The 17,584-nt window shown below is 36.0% G+C and overlaps 1 protein-coding gene across 1 annotated transcript in view; it reads right to left on the minus strand.

The window, feature by feature from the left end:
* The window catches only part of LOC142344493 (protein strawberry notch homolog 1-like), a 99,892-nt gene that overhangs the window by 64,708 nt on the left and 17,600 nt on the right, over positions 1-17,584 (minus strand). The window contains exons 5-11 of the mRNA XM_075396165.1: positions 16,967-17,347; positions 10,369-10,606; positions 9,571-9,751; positions 7,417-7,718; positions 6,566-6,801; positions 6,191-6,304; positions 349-561 (exon numbers count right to left, since the gene is read on the minus strand). Coding sequence (XP_075252280.1) covers positions 349-561; positions 6,191-6,304; positions 6,566-6,801; positions 7,417-7,718; positions 9,571-9,751; positions 10,369-10,606; positions 16,967-17,347 — 1,665 coding nt within the window. The remainder of the gene's footprint in view (positions 1-348; positions 562-6,190; positions 6,305-6,565; positions 6,802-7,416; positions 7,719-9,570; positions 9,752-10,368; positions 10,607-16,966; positions 17,348-17,584) is intronic.

Raw genomic sequence — 17,584 nt, forward strand, 5'->3', positions numbered from 1 at the left:
TCTATTGGTAACTGTAAACTGTAACGAATAGTACCACTTTATTTAGGTTATAAAAACCAAAGTCAATGCATGAGCTTGTTCACGCAGATTACAGTGAGAAATTGTGAGAAATTAAAATTGTGAGAAATTGTTACAGAAACAAAGGAACTGTTTCTTCTTCTCCATGAATTAACTGTTTTGTTCTCATTAGCCTGTATCATCGAACTTCCGCTTCTTTTCCACTTAAATGAGGTTTGTCGGTTATTCTAAGAATTCATACTATTAAGAGGTGAGAGCATTACAATTAACTATATTCAAAACTGTTCAAATGGGGATGGGGGTAGGAAACAGATTCAAATCTGCTCTGACCTGTCGTGCAATGGTGACCACGTGTTTGACTTTCGAAGCGATACAGAGGTACTTGAAAAATCTCTGGTGAGATGACCAGAATTGTCCCCAGAGCATCTTGGCACAAGAGTAGCCCCCACTTCCCCGACCCGAGCTACCACCCGAGTTTGAAGAGCATTCTTCTTCGCTCAAGTACGACGCCGCCTTTGCAAAGTACTCGCGCGCTTTCACCCACTAAAATCGGAGAAAGAATTGGAAAACGCGCCACTATAACACACTGCCAAGCTTGAATTTAATTAAAAATTGTTGCACGCAATTTAATGAATTGTTTTATTACTAATATTGAAATGGCTTTGTTCAATTTTTTCAGCTCTTTAATCATCTCTTTCGTTCATCTTTTGCGCTCCCTATAAATGCCATTACAGCCTAGTCAAGCTGAAAAGGTAACTGTTATACTTAGTTCCAGCTGTATATCCTTATTCGATAAATTAATGCGCAACCTGATTATGATGGATAAAAAAAACCGATTAACGTCAGGAAAATTGCTCTCAAACGACCGGTGAGCATTTGGCTTTGGTAGTAGACAGCTGGGGCTTAGGGAGGCTAGGCTAGCATTAGGGGAGAACGTGAGCAGAGTGGGGGGTCAAGCGATGGGGGGTAGGGTTGTTGTAGAGCTGGACGAGACGGGGGGGGGGCAATCGCCAGATTGGAAGAGGGTGACGGGGTGAGTGTCGGTAGTGGGGGGGGGGGGGGGGGGTGGTTCAAATGATAAGAAACTTCGAAACTTCCTTCCCACTATAAATTTATGTCTCTTCAAAACAGTTTCGGTAAATCGCATACTTAGAGACTAGCAAGACGTAAGGCTCTAAGAGAGCTGCTCAGCCACTAAATGCCACCCGAGCGCTACCTGTTCATCTCGTTTTTGAGGACGAAAAGTTAAAAGGGTCAGACGAATGATCAATCAAGCAAAATATCGCATTGAAAAAAGCCTGCAGGACTAAAATAATTGCTGCAAACTTTGTTTGAGAGCATTAATAAATTCTTGTCGCCAATGTCCGTTTATAAATAGGTCCATATATCCATAGAATAGCACCACTTTCTTTTGATATCTTTCTAATAACATGATAATAACATAACTGACTGGCGTCGGGCAAAATTGCTCTCAAACGACCGGCAAGCGGTTGGCTTCGTCAGTAGCTAGCCACGGTTTAGTGAGGCTAGCTTTTAATTAATTGAAGAGGCGTTTGCAAAAAACTTTAAATTTCATCCAAAAATTACTGGTGCCAGGAAAAAATTCAAAACGATAAAAAAAACTTGCAAATATTTTTAAAAAGTGCTTAAATTCGTGATATTTTAAAATCTTGAAAACATTACATTACATCTATAAATTAGGCAGTAACATTATAAAACGCTATACGATTCTCCGTGGCTCTTGAGGCTAGAGAAACCTAAAAAAGCAGAAAAAATTTAAGTTTTATTAAAGAAAAACTGCTGAAACTTGTGATATTAAAATTGAAAATTAAAACATGTCCCACAAAAATTTTCAGGTAATTTATTATTAAACCATTGAGGCTCAAAAAACCTGAATGATTAAATGCCAAAAAATTGAAAATGGCAAAAATTGTCAAAAAATGCTAAAATTCGTGACGTTTCAAAATATTGCAATACATTCCATTTTATCTAGAAATTATACAGTAACCTATTTTCAAACCCTAGAGGTTGCTCCTTGGATCTTGAGGCTGAAAAAACCTAAAAAAAAAACAAAATTTTGAAAAAAAAGCAAGTTTCGAAACATTGCTAAAATTTGTGACATTAAAAAGTTTAAAAACTATTCCAAGGCCAATTAAAAATTTGTTAGTGACTTCTAATCAAACCACTTAGGAGCTTTTCTGGCCCCTGGGTTTGGAAGGAATTGAAAAAGGAAAAATAAGTGTCAAAAAAACTTCTAAAATTCGTGAGGTTTAAATGTTGAGACTATTCCATTACCACTAGAAACAATGCAGTAACCTATTATCAAAAAAAGAGAAAATTCCTTGCCACCTACTGCTGTTAAATATCAAAAAATGTGTAAAATGTTCAAAAAGTTTAAAAAAAATTGTGCAAAATAGTATAAATTTGCGTGCTCTAAGCGACATTAAAAAGTTGCAAACTATTTGACTAAAAATTTGTCATTGACTTATAATCAAACCCCATAGGAGCTTTTCTGGCCCCTGGGTTTGGAAGGAAGTGAATAAGGAAAAATAAGTGTCAAAAAATTTGAAACAGAGCTGGCAGATTGCCAGAAAATAGCCGCAATAGATTCGTAGATCGGCAGTCTAAAACATAAAAAAGACAGACCAAAAAAATTTGTCTTTTCATTGAAGGCTGATCTGTTATATTTTGACTACAAGTCTGTATATTTTATTGCTGCCTCTATTAGCTGATCTCGAATAACCTTCATTTAGAGTGACACACACCCATTTGACCTTATTAATTAACCTAATTAAAGTAAATAAAAGTCAATTTCAAAGTGAGGAAGTCATTTTTGAGAGTGAGGTAGGTCAAGTGTGACCAAAAATTTAATCACGCGCATGAACAAAAAAACTCGCTCCACTAAGAGCGAAATATGACGTCACACATGCAATTCAGTTGAAATTGCATGAACGAATGAACAAAAATTGGCTGTGACGTCATTTGGTCATAACAAAAATCATGACGACGAAATAAAAACAATCAAGAGAAGGCCAATAATAGCCCCAGCTATCGCTGTGCTGCTATTTAAAAAAATGCACGTTTTGTCAAAAAAAAATGCCAAAATTCGTGATTTAAAAATGTTGAAACTATTCCATTACCACTAGAAACTAAGCAGTAACCTATTGCAAAAACCTAGAGGAGGTTCCTTGCCACCTGATGCTGTTAAAAATCAAAAGTGTAAAATTTTCAAAAAGCTTGAAAAAAAATTGCAAAATAGCCAAATTTGCGTGTTTTAAGCGAGCGGTTGTTCCTCAGTAGCTAGACACGGGGGTGGGGCAACAATGTGGTGAGGGGGTAACAGCGCGGGGGTGGTGGCAATAGTAGGGGAGTCAACAGTGGGGGGTCTTCAACCTCTAAGAACCGCCCTTCACACCATAAGTAAAAATCTCCGAAACAGTTTGAGCTGAAAGACTCAGCGAGCACTTAATGCCCGCTTTGCGCTACCTGTTTATCCCGTTTTTGAGGACCAAAAGTCAAAAGCGTCAGATGAAAAATCTGTCAAGCGAAAAATCGCAAAAAAAAGATCCATAGGACTAATATAACTGCTACAAACTTCGTTTGAGAGCAATTAACCAGCTCAAGCTCAATGCCAGTCAAGTTTAATAGCTTGGATAATAGTACTAAAACACATCATCGAAAATCGGAGTAAATCTCAAAGCAGAAATTTAAACCCTATGTCTTTAATTTGTCCAGGTAAGGTCTAACCAAGGCAACTGAGTCGTTGTACATCTTCTCGAATTCTGCAGAAAGAGGTACTTCCTCAATTTTGAAACTCACTCCAGTAGAATAGCACCACTTTTTGATATCTTTCTAATAACATGATAATAACATAACTGACTGGCGTCGGGCAAATTGCTCTCAAACGACCGGCGAGCGGTTGGCTTCGTCAGTAGCTAGCCACGGTTTAGTGAGGCTAGCTTTTAATTAATTGAAGGGGCGTTTGCAAAAAACTTTAAATTTCATCCAAAAATTACTGGTGCCAGGAAAAAATTCAAAAACGATAAAAAAAACTTGCAAATATTTTTAAAAACTGCTTAAATTCGTGATATTTTAAAATCTTGAAAACATTACATTACATCTATAAATTAGGCAGTAACAATATAAAACGCTATACGATTCTCCGTGGCTCTTGAGGCTAGAGAAACCTAAAAAAGGAGAAAAAATTTAAGTTTTATTAAAGAAAAACTGCTGAAACTTGTGATATTAAAGAGATGAAAATTAAAACATGTCCCACAAAAATTTTCAGGTAATTTATTATTAAACCATTGAGGCTCAAAAAACCTGAATGATTAAATGCCAAAAAATTGAAAAATGGCAAAAATTGTCAAAAAATGCTAAAATTCGTGACGTTTAAAATATTGCAATACATTCCATTTTATCTAGAAATTGTACAGTAACCTATTTTCAAACCCTAGAGGTTGCTCCTTGGATCTTGAGGCTGAAAAAACCTAAAAAAACAAAATTTTGAAAAAAAAGCAAGTTTCGAAACATTGCTAAAATTTGTGACATTAAAAAGTTTAAAAACTATTCCAAGGCCAATTAAAATTTGTTAGTGACTTATAATCAAACCACTTAGGAGCTTTTCTGGCCCCTGGGTTTGGAAGGAATTGAAAAAGGAAAAATAAGTGTCAAAAAAACTTCTAAAATTCGTGAGGTTTAAATGTTGAGACTATTCCATTACCACTAGAAACAATGCAGTAACCTATTATCAAAAAAAGAGAAAATTCCTTGCCACCTACTGCTGTTAAATATCAAAAAATGTGTAAAATGTTCAAAAAGTTTAAAAAAAATTGTGCAAAATAGTATAAATTTGCGTGCTCTAAGCGACATTAAAAAGTTGCAAACTATTTGACTAAAAATTTGTCATTGACTTATAATCAAACCCCATAGGAGCTTTTCTGGCCCCTGGGTTTGGAAGGAAGTGAATAAGGAAAAATAAGTGTCAAAAAATTTGAAACATAGCTGGCAGATTGCCAGAAAATAGCCGCAATAGATTCGTAGATCGGCAGTCTAAAACATAAAAAAGACAGACCAAAAAAAATTGTCTTTTCATTGAAGGCTGATCTGTTATATTTTGACTACAAATCTGTATATTTTATTGCTGCCTCTATTAGCTGATCTCGAATAACCTTCATTTAGAGTGACACACCCATTTGACCTTATTAATTAACCTAATTAAAGTAAATAAAAGTCAATTTCAAAGTGAGGAAGTCATTTTTGAGAGTGAGGTAGGTCAAGTGTGACCAAAAATTTAATCACGCGCATGAACAAAAAAACTCGCTCCACTAAGAGCGAAAATGACGTCACACATGCAATTCAGTTGAAATTGCATGAACGAATGAACAAAAAGTGGCTGTGACGTCATATGGTCGTAACAAAAATCATGACGACGAAATAAAAAAAACCAAGAGAAGGCCAATAATAGCCCCAGCTATCGCTGTGCGGCTATTTAAAAAAATGCACGTTTTGTCAAAAAAAATGCTAAAATTCGTGATTTAAAAATGTTGAAACTATTCCATTACCACTAGAACTTAAGCAGTAACCTATTGCAAAAACCTAGAGGAGGTTCCTTGCCACCTGATGCTGTTAAAAATCAAAAGTGTAAAATTTTCAAAAAGCTTAAAAAAAAATTGCAAAATAGCAAAATTTGCGTGTTTTAAGCGAGCGGTTGTTCCTCAGTAGCTAGACACGGGGGTGGGGCAACAGTGTGGTGAGGGGGTAACAGCGCGGGGTGGTGGCAATAGTAGGGGAGTCAACAGTGGAGGGGTCTTCAACCTCTAAGAACCGCCCTTCACACCATAAGTATAAATCTCCGAAACAGTTTGAGCTGAAAGACTCAGCGAGCACTTAACGCCCGCTGAGCGCTACCTGCTTATCCCGTTTTTGAGGACGAAAAGTCAAAAGCGTCAGATGAAAAATCTGTCAAGCGAAAAATCGCATAAAAAAAGACCCATAGGACTAATATAACTGCTACAAACTTCGTTTGAGAGCAATTAACCAGCTCAAGCTCAATGCCAGTCAAGTTTAATAGCTTGGATAATAGTACTAAAACACATCATCGAAAATCGGAGTAAATCTCAAAGCAGAAATTTAAACCCTATGTCTTTAATTTGTCCAGGTAAGGTCTAACCAAGGCAACTGAGTCGTTGTACATCTTCTCGAATTCTGCAGAAAGAGGTACTTCCTCAATTTTGAAACTCACTCCAGAGAAACTCAACTGTCGCGCCAGATACATACCACGGAGCTGAAACCATCATCATTTTTAAAGACAAGTTGAACTTTTCTTTTTCGCCCAGTTTCATACGTCCATGTGAAAAACTCATTCTCGTTTTTCAACTTCTAGAATCCAATTGAAAACCAAAGGCAACTAGTAAGAAGGGCAGATCCATTTTTGAAAGGTTTTAAACAGAGGCCAAGCAAAAATTTTCGCTAAATTTCTCCCAGCAAATTTTCGCATACGGTCCCTTAAATAGACTTTGAATCAGGATCTGTGACACAGCCCTACCTTCATATCCATGGCAACGATCTCCATGGCCCCCACTCCCCTCCTCTCAACAGCTTGAATGAACTGGTTGAAGTCTGTAAATGGAGTCCCAGGACCCCACAGACCCAGTCTTGTCATGTAAGCCATGTTCTTGGGTTCACTGGCACCTGTGGCACTGGCATACACTATTCTGGCTTTGGGCAGCAGACGCTGAATCTCAAGCACGACCTGTCCAGTTTTGGTTGGCTTCGATCCACCTTAATTGAACAGATTCAGAAATGTTATGAACTGAACATTTGTCGAAGATTCAATTCAACTGCAACTTAACAATACTGTAAAGTGACCTGGCCCTTTTTATAGTCCCTATCTTATCTCGTGAATACCTGTAGTGGGTTCAAATAATTCATTACTCATTTTCTTTCACCGCAACTAGGCGAACCTTGAAACAATCGCGGTATCATGAAAGCATTGAATATGCGCAAAGTGGCAAAGAATCCACGGATTGTGCATAAAACACAAGTCAAAGGTGCAAAAATTTAACCAACTATTTCCTCAACTTTAGCTTAAAGCTTCTCGCCCTCGACTTTATGTTTCATGCTCAAATTGTTGCCAAGCATTCGAAAACCTGTCAAGAGAAAATTTTTAAAGAAGACACTACGATTATTGTCTCAAATTCCGTTGGAGAGTAAACAATACCCAGCAGCAGTTAAAAGCATATATGTATTGGAAGTCGATTTAAAATTCAAGCCAGATAAAATATTGGGGAAGCCAGATAAAATATTGAAGACCTTAGTTATATTACAAACAATCTACACGACTAAAGATAATTAGAAATATGTCCAGCAACAGAGGGATACAATTCGACTACTTACCAGTGGGACATAAATTTTTCGCCCGATGACACTCGTCAAAGATGATGCATCCATCGAAATCAGATTTGAACCACTGGACCAACTGGTTGAGACGGCTCTTAATCTTATTATTCCGACTGGACGATTCAGAGATTAGTGAGGAGTAAGTTGAGAAAACGACGCCCTTCTTAATGGAGCCGTTCTCTTTGCTGGATATTTTGGCATATCGGAACTTGTTCAGAGAGTACACTGGAATGTCGATGGCACCCACGTCTTTCAGATCGCGAGCTGCGTCATATTTGAGGTCATTCGAAACAGAGACCCTAAATACACGGTAAAATGCAAACTTCTTTTGACAGCATTAAATAAAATCATGACATCAATTGCTCATGAAGTAGCAGGCAAGTCATATTATAATTCAGCAGTAATCAGATTATGATTTCAAAAGGATTAAAAAGCCCGCAAATTCCAAGTTTTGGTTATCTTTTATTGTAAGAAGAATAAAAAAAATAGCCGACATACTGCCGGAATAGCTGCGAAATAGACTTGCGTGCCGTAAAATACAGATACAGAAACGAGTTCAAAAAAAGTTATCGCTGCCACCTTAAAAACTTTAATACAGAGGTGGTGATAAAACATTTTTGGGTGAAAATGATTAGACAACTGAGAGGTTCGAACCCAAATCCCCGGCGTAAGAATCAGAAGCATTAACAAATCGGATATCATTCCCTTGTCACCAATTATCTTATAATCAAATTTTTCTATCAACAGACAAAATTTCTGAATGCGAGCGATTTAGATTTAGGATCACGCAAAAAGCAACAAATCAAACGTGAAAAAGTCACTAGAAATGTAAAGCGAAAGAATGTTCCAGAACAAATGTAAAACGAAGAAGAACGTCAGACGACGAAACAAAAACGTAGCAGTGCACGTCCTGCCACAATGCAGAGAACTTTCATTGACTAAAGAAAAAACCTAGAATGGAAAATAGACGGACTCGGAAAGTCTATTCGGAAACTTAGAAAAAAAATCTGAAAAGAAAAATATAAAATAGCAAAACTCAAAGTCAAATAGCCGCATACAAACAAAACACAACCAAGAATGCGAACTTTTATTCCGACACTCTTTTATCAATCTACTTTGAACTTGCAGAAAAAAATCACGCCGTTAAGCCACTCGCTTATTCTCTCCACTTCCTGTTTCGTAAAAATTACATAATAAAAATGCACATAGAACAGAAAATCTTTATTTATAAAATCTAAGACCAATGAAATAAACAACAATAGAAAGTCACAATAGGCTTACAAAACTATTTAACTTTGAAGACAAAATGAAAAAGTGCAAGAAATTAACAAAAAACAATTACAGGTTACCAATTTTTTGTCAATATTCTCAAGGAAAACACTGTTTCATACCAACAAAGCTGTACTCAATTGGGATCTAAAAACGCCCTCGGGCAATTTTTACTCTTTCCAATTCCCAATAAAAGCAATAAAAGAAACCAAAGGTCGAAAAGTGGAAAAATGTCTCAAAAATCCCCAAAATAGCTTTAAAAACTCAAAAAAAAATTACTCTAAACTTGTAATAAAAACCAAAAACTCTCAAAACAAAATCGAAACAATCCTAAAGCTGTTACTTTAGTCAATTCAAAACGAAATAAAATATTTAAACAAAAAACCTGCTTGAAAAGGCTTCAAGTGATCGAAAAATTTTGCTCGCTGAGAGAAAATTTCAACCTCAATTTCTCGCTCCATCGTGAACATCGATATGAACAAAAAAGCACTCTTTTTGCTCCACTCTCCGATTTCGCTCAACACTCAAACCAGTCCAAATTTTTTCACATGTTTCATTTCCGGTTTCATAATTCACTCCAATAAAAAGACACTTCTCCAATACTCCTCTTTGAGTTGAAAAAAGGACAGCACCCCAATACAATTCAAATTCTTTGAATCGTAAAAAAAGTACAAGAGCACCGCAATATAGCTACCCTCAGCGTACAACTATAAAAATGATATTGATTTTTTTCCTAATTTTGGACGCAACAGCGTGACAATATGAACACATATTCTCCCACACAACAGAAAACGTGTATGAGCATCCCACAATTTAGTAAAAATTTATGCCCAATTTCATTCAACAAAACAATGACGTCATTCATGTTATCTTAGTTCGTACCATAAAGCTTTCTTTCTCTCAAGTAGGTAGTTTTCAAAGATGATGCCAGCTATCGTCCGTCCCTTGCCGACTCCTGCTCCGTCTCCAATTAGGAATCCAGCACGTCTCCCATCCGCCAGGAACTTGTCATGTCGCTGACATGCATACACAATGGCCTCCAATTGAAGCGCAGAGATTGAACCTGTATAAAAATTGCAGTATCAATTATAACGGTAAAATCAGAAACTGCCGATTAGGAGGCCAAAACTACACTTCCGTTTAATCGCTGAGGGATATCAAATTTGAATAGGCGTTTCTTGTCCTGACTATGTAACACTGATAGAAAAATTACTTTTTTGTACGCAGATTTAGCATTCAATCTTCCTTTCATTTAGTCTTAATTTTTTTATGTTGCGTGATTTTGCTACTTCAAGATAGAGTATTACTCTTTAATTATAGGCATTTGAGCTATTACCAGGAGGTGAGAAACTTGAAGTTAGGCGTAGAAGAAATTTGCGTACGCCCATTATCTCCGAACATTTCTCTACAATTTGCTCCGGCTATCACCGAAATTTGGGAGTACATCGCCAAGTTTTGCATTGAAGCTTTACATAAATTTGCACACCTTTCATCACCAAAAACAAAATTATTTGTTCATTTTTAAGAGCTAGTGGCATTTCAATGAAGAAAAATGGTTCCCGTTCTTTGATTTGCGCTCACAATTACTCGAGAATAAGATGCAAAAACAATTAGAAGGATTAACCACCTAACATATACTCAGAAAACGAACAGCCAAAACAAAACCTCATTTAGTAGTACCTGAATCAATAGTAGCTTCTGGTAGCGCCAGTTCGTAGAATATTCTCGGAGGTTGCACACTAGAGAGAGAACTGGTTTCTACCACAGCATCCGGGTGTCTCTGGCCTAGCTTCAGTTTGGCTGGCTGGTAATTAGCGAATGTCTCTGCATGCGTCATTGTCTCTTCCTCCTCCACAACATTGTCATCTACTGCTTCTGTTTTCGGAGACTTCGTTTTCACCACATCATGTTTGTTGAGCTAAAGGACAGTAAATCTTCTCTACTTTAGCGATCATATAATAAAATCAGTTAAATACTATTTACACAATTCCAGAATACCCAGCTTAGCAAAAAAAACACGATTTCCAATGACAATGACTAATTTTTTTTAAATAATTTGTGTATGTATTGAAAAAAGTTTGGTAAATTGGCATTGCCTATTTCAGAATTTGGTAGATTGACCAAAAGCCCGTGAAATCAGAGGTAAGCAGTGCAAACTGTTGTAGCAAGCAGCTAATATATGAAAATAAAATTTGTTAACCACTCGAGAATTATTATACTTTGTCCAATTTTTCGAAAAAAAATTGACAAATTATAATCATTTTTCATAGCTTTTTATAACACATTTTAGCTTTAAGGTAAAAAAAATTTATCCCGAAAACCTTTCGAATCTTCTGAGACAAGCATCATATCAAATGTGAGTCTATACGAACTAAGAACGCAAAGGTATGTCGCATATTTTTCTGCTTTCGGCTACACCAGACTTATACCAGAAAATGTATATTCTTTGTCTAATTACTAGTTTTGTAAACTTTCCAGCTCTTCCCTTTAATTTTTTCAACGAAGCATTTTTCTACGAAAGTAAATATTTGCAGGCTACAGTTCCATAAATTCCCAGAAACTTATTTACAAAAAGTTATTTTATAGGAAGTAGTATTTTATTGTGTTCCATATTATCAAGTTTGAAAGGATTGACTAATGATTGTCACTGTTGTACTTTCTTGTGATACCAAAATCTATTTAGAACAAAAATCGACCGAGAATTTCCAATCAATTTTGTTTTTTTTTCTATTTCTGAAAATTCGTCGGTGCTTTATTAAAAGATTTGTCATTAAAGTGAGCAATTGGAACAGCAGGTAAAACTAAGAATGCTAATATAACAGACTAACGTCGGGTAAACTGCTTTCAAACGACTGGCGAGCGGTTGGCTTTGTCATTAGCTAGCCTCACGGCTAGGGGGGCTTGCTTCAGTTTGAGGGGGCTGGTGGAAGGAGGGGTTTTGGGGGTGAGCGGCAAACGTGCGGGATTATAAGTGGAATGAGGTAGATTGGCAGGATGGGGGCGAGCCCTAACAACCACTCTTTATATCATCAGTTTATGTCTCAAACTGCCGCCTCGGTGAACCACAATTAGATACTGAGAGACTAGAGAGCCATAGGGCTCTAATAGAACATGAAACCCTCCAAAATTAACCTTTTAATTCCGTATGTGGGGACGAAAAGTCAAAAGTGGACAAAAATTAGTAGTACTAAAAATCGCATAAACAGTCCAGAGAACTGATTTATTGGCTACAAACTTTGTTTTAGAGCAATTCATGATCTACAGCAAAAAAAATCTTTAATATAGCCGACAGATTGCCGGAAATAGCCGCGATAGACGCTTGCGGCCTTCCATGGAATTAAAACAAGTAAAGAAATAAGATAGACAGATTAACCACCAGTCCTTTAATAGACCACTAGCCTTTTTTGGTTAGATTTGAACTGTCACTTTCATTAGACACATACGATCTATAAGGAAAAGCCCTAAGAGCTTTTTCAAAATTAATGTTCGAAAAAAACTCAAGACCCAATACTCAAGAATTAGGGCATATACGTTTGGCACTACGTAGATGCACATTATTGATCTTTAACTAGTATATGACGTCACACACAAAATCTCAACTGCAAAGCACAAATTGAAAAATTCAATGGTCGCAAAAATCATCGATGGAGACGACGAATTAAAAAACATAGCAGGACAAGTCCTGAAATACAATCCAAAGATTTCAAAGAAAAACTTAGAAGTATTCTACCTAACCAGTAGATTGAACAATGCCAGCCAAAACACAAAGTCATCTCAGGAAGTTGATTAAATGTTCAAAATCAAATTTAGTCTCTTAAATTGGTCCGTGACTATATCTTCAATACTTATATCTTAATATATATGATAATATTTTCCAAATTTTGTCTCTTAAAACGGTCCATGATTATATCTTCAAGATTTATATCTTCGTATATATGATTATATCTTCATGATTATAACTTCAAGAAAAAAATTCATTGGCCTTTGCAGATCGATCAACTCAGAAAATAACAATTTTTTTAAAAAATGAAATGAATTTCAAAGTTTAACGAAATGTTTCTGACAATCGTGATATTAATATCTTCACAATTATTTTTACGTCTCGAGATGCTATCCAGTAACCCGATGGCAGGCCTTAAAAATTCATTGGCGCAAAAAGATCGATAGGCAAGAATTTTAGAAAACTTGTTTTATTGAAATGTTGAAAACAATTCCACTGTCCACTAGCAACTATCAAAAAACATACTATCAATCCCTGAAGGAGGTTACCTGGCTACTGAGGCACAAGAAAAACTGAATAGAAGACTTGTTTTCAAAAAACTTGAAAATCCATAATTTTATCAAAATTCTAAAATCCGAAATGTTAAAATTGTTGAAATCAATTTCCATTGACACATACAGCCAAGCAGTGACTTTTTTATCAAACCATGGAATAGGTTTTCTGGCACTTAAGAATGCACAAATATCAAAAACTGACATTTAGGAAAAATTAAAATTGCAGACTTTCAAAATAAAATGCCAAAATTCGAGACATAAAAACGTTAAAAACCGTTCCATTGTTACTAGATACTATGAAGTGCTCTATTATCAAAACATAAAGGAGATTACCTGGCCCCTGAGGCTGAAAAAACTCAAAAAATGGCAAAATCTTGAAAAAACTGCAAAAAATTAGAATCATTGAGTGTTTGTAGTACCAAAATATATAGCTCATAAAAAAATCAAAACAAGTAATTCTGACTCGTCATTAAAAGACCTTCTTCTACTTTTAAGAACTTCAACCTAAGAGTAATCAAACCGAAAACACAAGAAATTCACAAAAACCATGAAAAATTGCACTATTTTGAGCCCAAAAACTCCTAAAAATGATCTTTTAACCTTAAATTAAGGACATACACTCTAAGCACTTGAAGGACTACTAAAGCCCACTTTGGGCCTCTAATGAAACTTAACGACCGCTGGGCTTTACCTTATTTTCCCGTTGTGAAACATAAAAGTCATTGAAAATTGTAAGAAAACATCTTAAAAAAAACAGCACCCCCATACAATTCAAACTCTTTGATATGTAAAGAACCACGATGTCTCCAAAAATATTAGCTATCGCTTCGCGGCTATTAAAAATTTTATAAAGAAAATTTTACCTTTCACTTCATTTCAACATTTGAAACCTGATTGAAAATAACATTAGTCAGATCAATTTATATTTGAACCTTTAAAAACTTTAAAGAACAATTTGATTCGAACAAAGCCGTTTTAATGATAAATTAAATTGCAAGTTTGAACTCAAGCTACAAAATAAGTAATCATTGATTGATCAAAACACCTCAAAAAAACTTGTCAATTCCGACAAAAAATTCTTTTCATACTTTTTTTGTTTCTCTCTCCGTTTGCTCAATTTCCCATTATTCAATAGAAACTACGCTTCTACGCTTGCTTGCAAAACTATTTCGTTTAGGAAATTTAGAATTTCAAGGATTGGGATACTTTCAAAAGCAAATTTTAATAAATCTTTTAATTCATCATGTTGTTTTTGGTTAATTGCACTGTTCTTTGAGGAATCGCTGTAATATTATTATTATATTATTATTGTTATAGGTTTAGGCACTATTTAAATAATCAAAAGTGCTTCAATATAAAACAATCAGAGTAAAAAAATTTTCAATTTCTTTCCAAAGGTAAGCTCCTCTGGTATTAGCTTTAATTCACATGGCAGTCTGTTCCATTCATGGGGAATTGCATGGCTGAGAGACCTTTTTCCGAAATTTAGTGACCGAAATTTAAAGGTTGTAAAAATACTGGCATCATGTAACTTTATCATTGCGAGACAGTAGAGAGCTAAGATACCCTGGAACTCGTTGAGGATGATGAATTAGCCGATGACCAAAAAGTAAAATTTTGAACAAACACGTTTCTGCACAGGTAACCAATGTAGCTGCTTGATGAATCTGGAAGTTGTTTTTCCGAGTGACAGTCGAAATGTCAGCCTGCATGCAAAATTAATTATCTGTTGTAACTTCCCATGAAGTACAGCAGGTAACCCATAATATAGTGAGTTACAGTAGTCAAGCCGCGAAATAATCATAACTCTTACCAACTCTATTAGTACATCCCTGTCAACTGTCTCTGATAGAAGATCTTCCGTAGCACGTATCAGCAGGCATAAGTAACCGAGCTCATTTGCTTTGAAAATGAAAGAGTCATCCAAAATGAAGCCAAGGGATATCACATGATTCGAAAATTTGGAATCCATATGGAGTTTTAGATCGGCATTGAAAGAAAAATTTTCCACCACTTTCATAAACTCTGTTTTAATGGTATTCAATTTAAGTTTAGCGCCACAAAACCATTTCCGTAGGGTGCTAATAATCTGATCAAACTTCACCTGAGTCACCGTTTCCTCATAGACAAAATAAATAACGGTATCATCCGCACAGAAATGATATTTTATTTGCAACTGTTTAAATATGAGCTCTAATGGCAGCAAATAACAGGAGAAAAGTAGGGGGCCTAAAACCGATCCTTGTGGTACCACAGTTTTTATTTCCTGTTCTGAAGACAACACATCTTTTATTAATACTCTCTGAGATCGACCACTCAAAGCTTTTTAGGAAACAGAAAAGAACCTCTGAGTCCAATGTAAAAAATGCTCTTTTTTAGCTCTAAATTAAGTAACGTCGTTGGTGACTTTTAGTAGTGCGCTTTCTGTTGAATAAAACTTTTTATAGGCACTTTGAAACGCACAGAACATGGCATTGCTCTCGAGGCGATCGATAAGTTGTACAAGAGGTGATCTTTTTAATAACTTCATGTTTAACTGAGGTTTGATAATGGCCGGTAGTTTGCAAAATCCTGAGGATCAAGATTAACGTTTTTAATGTGAGGTTTAATAATTGTTTAATAGCTTGGGGGAACCCTTTTTTAAAGAAAAATTGATTAGGTTCAACACTACAGAAGACAATTCATTAGGAAAAGACTTCACAATCCTCGTCCGAATCCTATCCAGCGTAGATGTACTAGTCGTTGAAGCCGTAAGTAGCTTCTTCAAATTGCTCAGGGATAACATTGAAGGCGCAAAACAATTTATTTGTCAACGGCAGGATTTCTGGACATTCAGCTGCCTGAATTGATGCAATAATATTGCCAACTTTTGAAACAAAAAATTTATTAAAATCTTTAGCAATAACTTCCTTATTTTCACATTTTCGTAGTATCTGCTCCTCTTTACCAAGTAGAGTTTTCAATAACGCATACTTTTGACCTGTACATTTCCCGTACCAGACATTATTGATAAACAATGCCCTTTTTTTCAAGAAACTTATCGGAATCATTTTGGTATTCAAATCAAAATCCGCTTTCAAATCAACGCTTCGGGTTTTTCGATATAATCGCTCACATTTCTTTTTCTTCCTCTTCAAGAATAACAATTCATCATCATAAAACGGGCATTTATGGTCAAAGATGGCTTTAACCTTATGTGGTAATTGATCATTCAATATATTTTCCTCTGCAGCCAGATAGTTATTCCAGTCTTTATCAGCACTCGAAGTTTGCTCTATGCTGAAACTACTTAACAGCGAGTTCAGATACAAGTCAGGCCTAAGCAATTTCTAGTTCCGGTAAAATATTTGTCGCTTGGATTGGCTAGATTTCTAATTACTAATCGAAAAACAAATTAGGTAATGATCACATTGAGTCAGAAAAGTGTTCGATATTACATTAATCCGAATTTCACCGGACGATATAACATGATCGAGTTATACTAAGCTGTTGATAAATTACTACAAGATAGCCGATACTTTCCCAGGATAAAGACGCGTGCTATTATTTCCTGCTATAAGAAAACGGATGAGTGTAAAAACATCAAATCATTTATGTTCTGTACTCTTTAATGTTGATGATAAGCTCTTAAGGCCGATACTTAAAAACCGTAAACGGTCGGAATATTGAAAAAACACCAATTATTGTACCAAGAAGTTGAACCCAATATGTTTATAGTTTCTACAATGTTAAGATCCTAAGTTCATACTTTGTGGAACCTCAATAGCCTCCAGTGTCAACGCACATGACCGATTCTCGTTATAATGTCAGATGTGTACCACGTGAAACCTGACGCAAAAAAAGCAATAGTTAATAAAAAATAGCAATGCACGTGACAAAAAAGATCAAAGATGAGCAGTGAATAATTTTAAAACGCATCTGATAATAGAAAACTGTAGGCCTAATCCTGCTCTGCGATTATGCAAAAACCGACAATCATTAACATTTCTCAAAAATTTCTTACCTCCTGAGATAGAGACCCAAAAGGCGATGCAGCCGACTGAGTTGGGTACTTGGCCATTGACGGGTGCATGCCCACAGGTGACGGGGACGCTGCAACCGGGGAGGGTAGCGATGACGTGTAGGGTGATGGTGAGTTTGTCATTGCAGGAGTTGGCGGATATGGTTGTGAGGGATGGTGAAGCTGATTAAGGTGAGGATGATGCATCGATTGTGGGTTCTGGGGCATTAATTGATGTTGAGGTACTCTCTGTTGGACAAATGCAGCTGGACCAACCGCCTCTTCAACAGGGAATGAGGGCTGCATCATCATTGGCAACGATCTGTGGGCTCCCATTGCGGCTGCACTGTTCATTATAGTTGGGCTCATCAAATTTCCAGCATTCTGTCAATAGTATTTTTCAAAATCAAACATACAAAAACTAATCAGACTAATCTGTACTAAGAGCAAGTTCGGACTCAGGAAAATCCATTCAATTTGATCAATCGAAGCCTTCAGAGTAGCTCGTAGCTTCAGATGTATCACTCGACTATTTAATGAGCGAATAATAAAAATTATTTCAGTATTTTCATCTATCCAAGACTTGTTATTCACATTTTCACTCAAAAATTACTTTTGACT

Source organism: Convolutriloba macropyga, chromosome 8 (assembly GCF_964194025.1).
Source record: "Convolutriloba macropyga chromosome 8, txConMacr16.3, whole genome shotgun sequence".
Classification (NCBI taxonomy): Eukaryota; Metazoa; Xenacoelomorpha; order Acoela; family Convolutidae; genus Convolutriloba; species Convolutriloba macropyga.